The sequence below is a fragment of the Medicago sativa genome, chromosome 7 (genome assembly GCF_051527215.1).
Source record: "Medicago sativa cultivar Bolivia chromosome 7, Bolivia_mono, whole genome shotgun sequence".
NCBI classification, from domain to species: Eukaryota; Viridiplantae; Streptophyta; class Magnoliopsida; order Fabales; family Fabaceae; genus Medicago; species Medicago sativa.
In genome coordinates, this window is record NC_140755.1 from 45,674,143 (window position 1) to 45,678,613 (window position 4,471).

Consider the following 4,471-nt stretch of genomic DNA (forward strand, 5'->3'; position numbering starts at 1 on the left):
CGTTTGATGTTATGTGCATTGCCTAGATGTTGTTTTGGGTTATAAAGTTGTAAAACGTTGAAAGAAAAGCTTCGGAATGCACCACGGACCCTGAACTGGGCCAACAGGCCAAAGCAAGTTGGCCAAGTCCAGAGAGCTGCGCTAATAGCTCAGCTGGGGCGTGGCTCGGCCAAGTAGAGAGAAGGAGGAGAAATTTTCTTCTCAAAAACCTAGAGAGAGAAAGTGTAAGGGAAAATGAATATTTTGTGACCAAACATGCTTATATACTCCCTTGTGCGTAAATACTTATATGCCCTTCGTCTCAGTCGTGTTTACCTGACACTGATACATAAGTCCATACTTGACTAATATTTCATAAAAATATCATCTGTCGTACTTAACATTCTTCACCATAATCACTGTCCTTGAATCTGAGTCCTCTGTTACATTTAACAGATAAAATTTCCATTAGCTGACGAGCGGGATGTTACACCTATAGCCTAGGATTTAGGGGAACTCACTGAGACATTATGTCTCATCCCAATCCTTATTTGTTTCAGATAAACAGGTTGGATTAGCAAGCTAGTAGCCGGATGGATATTGTGACAAGTGTTCGTTTTACCGCTGCAGGATGTATGGATAATCAAGGTTGCTCATAGTATATTTATGAAAAGTTGAGTTGTATTTATGATGTACAAACGCCTTTGTTGCATAAGAATATTCATTCGAAGTTTTAATGTTGTATATTTTAATGTATCCAGTACTAAGAATAACGTTTAAGCTAAACTTTCTAGATACGTTTAGTATGGGTGTTACACGTGCAATACCCCCAACTGAAAGGGACCAATGGACTTTTTCTACTGGTGAGATGGGGAGTAATTTTCCATGAGTTTAGCCAAGTCCTCTTCAGACTTCTTCTCCATCTCATCCTCTTCCACCCAATGCCTCTTCCTCATAGCAGCAAGGCTAATTTCACGGACTTGGCTGAATTTCTCCTTTTCTTCAACAAAGCTCTCCATTTCTTTGTCTTGGAGTTCCACAAATTTAAGGGTATTTAGTTGTTTTACAAAGATCTTGGATAATTTCTTCAAGATGAAGCTGGGCAGAAAAAATTCCCCTACACTTTGTGACCAAGGACAATGCATGGATCCAACCAGTGCCACTATAGAAGGAAGAACCATTTCCGATTCAATTAAAAAACTATTTTGGTATTTCGTTGATTTGATGATAAGTTCTACGAGTTTTTATGCAAGTATAAGTAAGTGGAAGAAGAAATGAATTTGAAGGCTATATAAGCCCTCAAATACAACATAACGATAATATAACATGGGAAATGTTTATAAGAATTATGATTTTGAGAGATGTATTTATAGGCTTAACTCTACCATGTGTTTTGTTAAGATAACTTAACTCATAAGCATTGTTATTATGCAATATTTTTTCAACATGACTTAATTTATAAGCATTGTTTGTATAAATACAAAACCAAATAAAAAACTAACTCTTATGAAAAAATTGGTCAAACTAAAAATTATATTTTTACTAAATTCAAAAAAATATTCTTTGGTCAACAAAGAATAGTTTTTAGTCAAAAAATTTATGACAATTTTTTTTTTTGAACTCACAATTAAAAAAGTTAACTTTGGTCAAGATAATAACAATATTGTAATTATAGATATCCGATGAAAAATGAAAGGATAAAGTTCAAATGTCATATATGATATTTGTAAAATGACCACTAAAACAACAATTAATAATAATAATTTTCCATTGAGTAATTTTTTAATCAAATTATTTTATTTAAAATCCTAATTTTTTTAATGTTTTCATAAAAGAATTTTTTAGGCTTAATAAATCCCCCGGTTCCTTAACTTATATTAATTTCTCAGTTTGGTCACCTAACTATTAAGTGTTGTAATTTGGTCCCTTATGTCTTCTGCCGTTTACTATTTTGGTCCTCTCCGTTAGTTTTTAACCTTAAATATCTAAGGTGAAACAACATTAAGAGTAGTCCACCATAGACCTTATTAATTTTACGAATTTTAACATTTGATCTTTTTTTTTAAAAAGAGGACCGTTAAATCATTCAGATCTATTGTATGGTATAGTGAACTATCAACACTTAATTTTGTTTCCTTTTCTTCATCTTCTTCCAACATCTCTTCATCATCTTCAAAAACAACTTCATTAACCTTCATAAAAAATCCATAAATTCATCACCTTCAAACACAAATTCAGAAATTCAATAAATCAAAAATTGTAAGTTCAGATTGTAACCTAAGAGGGGGGTGAATTAGGTTTCTAGGAATATTGGTTAATTTTCAAGAGTTTAGCGTTCTTGATAATTTTTCCGGTAAATAATTATGAAGGTATGAATGCGGAAAAATAAAAGAGTAAGGGAAGAAGAAAAGACACAGGAGAATTATAGTGGTTCCCCTCTAGACCTTAGGGTTAGTCCACTCCCTTCACACCCCGCGAAGGAATTCACTATGTTAGAATCTTTGTTACAAGCAATCTCACCCCAAGACCCCCTAACAATCTTTCTAACATAAACACAAGAAAGAAACCCTCTCTCTTGATTTCATTAATGTTAAATTTGCATATTCGTCATCCTCTGATTCTGAAGATGAACTTATATCATTGTCATCCCATGCAATGTAGGCCCTTCTTGGCTTGAATTCTTTCTTTCCCTTAAGGCTATTCTTCTTTGCAAGGGTTGGACAGTCTGCCTTCACATGTCCCTCTTTATCACATTCAAAGCATGTGAAACTTTGACTTGATGTAGAAACATCGTTCTTCTTGTGAAATTTTCTTTTATTTCCAAATTTAAAGTTTTTATCCTTTTGGAGGAATTTTCCTAATTTCTTCACAAGAACAATGATGTTTTCATCATCATCGGTGCTATCATCTTGTTGGAGAACGCTGGATTCTGCCTTCAATGAAATATTCTTATGTTTCTTTACTCCTTCTTCATGTTGTTCTAGTCTTGCAAGTTCAATTTCATGCTCTTGTAATTTTCCGAAAAGTGCTGCCAACGACATGTTTGAAAGACTTTTCTTTTCAGATATGGGTGTTACTTTTGGTTGCCATTCCCTTGTTAGTGACATGAGAATCTTCAAGTTTATTTCATTGTTGGACAAGGTTTTTCCAAGGGCTGCAAGATGATTGATAAGATGTGAAAATCTCTTCTGCATGTCTAGAATCTTTTCTCCTGGTTGCATTCTGAACATCTCGTACTCTTGTGAGAGGGTATTCAATCTGGAACGTTTTACTTCTTCCGTTCCTTCATGTGTTGTTTCCAAAGTGTCCCAGATTTCTTTGGCAGTTTTGCAGTTAGAAATTCTGAAAAATTCATCCATCCCAAGAGAGGATTGAAGAATGTTCTTTGCCTTTTTGTCAAATAACATTTTTTTCCGGTCACCATCATCCCATGATGTTTGTGGTTTGATACTAGTCACACCATTCACAGTTGTAGTGGGAACATAAGGACCATTTTGGACAACATCCCAAATTTCTTCACCTTGGGCTTCTAGATACGTTGTCATCCTAATTTTCCAGAAATCATAATGATCTCCGGTGAAACATGGTGGTCGATTTGAATTAGGACCTTCTGCTAGAAATGGTTTAGCGGAAGCCATTTTCTGGATCAAAGAAGCAAGTTATCTTTACTCTTGCTCTGATGCCAATTGTAAGTTCAGATTGTAACCTAAGAGGGGGGTGAATTAGGTTTCTAGGAATATTGGTTAATTTTTAAGAGTTTAGCGTTCTTGATAATTTTTCCGGTAAATAATTATGAAGGTATGAATGCGGAAAAATAAAAGAGTAAGGGAAGAAGAAAAGACACAGGAGAATTATAGTGGTTCCCCTCTAAACCTTAGGGTCAGTCCACTCCCTTCACACCCCGCGAAGGAATTCACTATGTTAGAATCTTTGTTACAAGAAATCTCACCCCAAGACCCCCTAACAATCTTTCTAACATAAACACAAGAAAGAAACCCTCTCTCTTGATTACAACACAAACACCAAACACTTTTGGTGGACTTTGAATCTTCCCGAATCAAAGAACCTTTTACAACAATCACTAGATAGCACCCCCACTATCTTAAACAATAATTCTCACCAACAATGGCAAGAAACTTTACAACAAAGTAATTGAAGAATAACAAATGTATGGCTGTATATCTTTATCAATATCACTCTAACAAATGGACTTAGTGCTCAGAAAACTTTTTAATAAATGTTAAAGTGTAAGCAAAGTTTTCCAAACAATTTGAATGAAAGTTTGAAAGCAAGTGATATTGAAAATGTCAATTGAGATAATGAAAGTTGTTGTGTTTTTTAATTGCTTTGATTCTCAATTGAATTTATAGAGGCTAAAAAGATGTTTATGAAGCAATACTATTTTTTAAAAAGAGTTACTTTGAAAAGCCACCTATTCGAAAAAAAGAATGAAAATAATTTTAAAAAAAAAGTGTGGCTGATTGGCAAAATA

The 4,471-nt window shown here is 34.1% G+C and overlaps 1 protein-coding gene across 1 annotated transcript; it reads right to left on the reverse strand.

Annotated features, from left to right (window-relative positions):
- Positions 1-2,522: 2,522 nt before the first annotated feature.
- Positions 2,523-3,617, reverse strand: LOC146906180 (uncharacterized). The gene has a single exon (XM_085728761.1). The coding sequence runs from the start codon at positions 3,615-3,617 to the stop codon at positions 2,523-2,525; it is 1,095 nt and encodes a 364-aa protein (XP_085584887.1).
- Positions 3,618-4,471: the final 854 nt, after the last annotated feature.

What these genes read in the sequence shown, in the direction of transcription:
- LOC146906180 (XM_085728761.1), bottom strand. Translation starts at nt 3,617, where the DNA reads ATGGCTTCCGCTAAACCATTTCTAGCAGAAGGTCCTAATTCAAATCGA.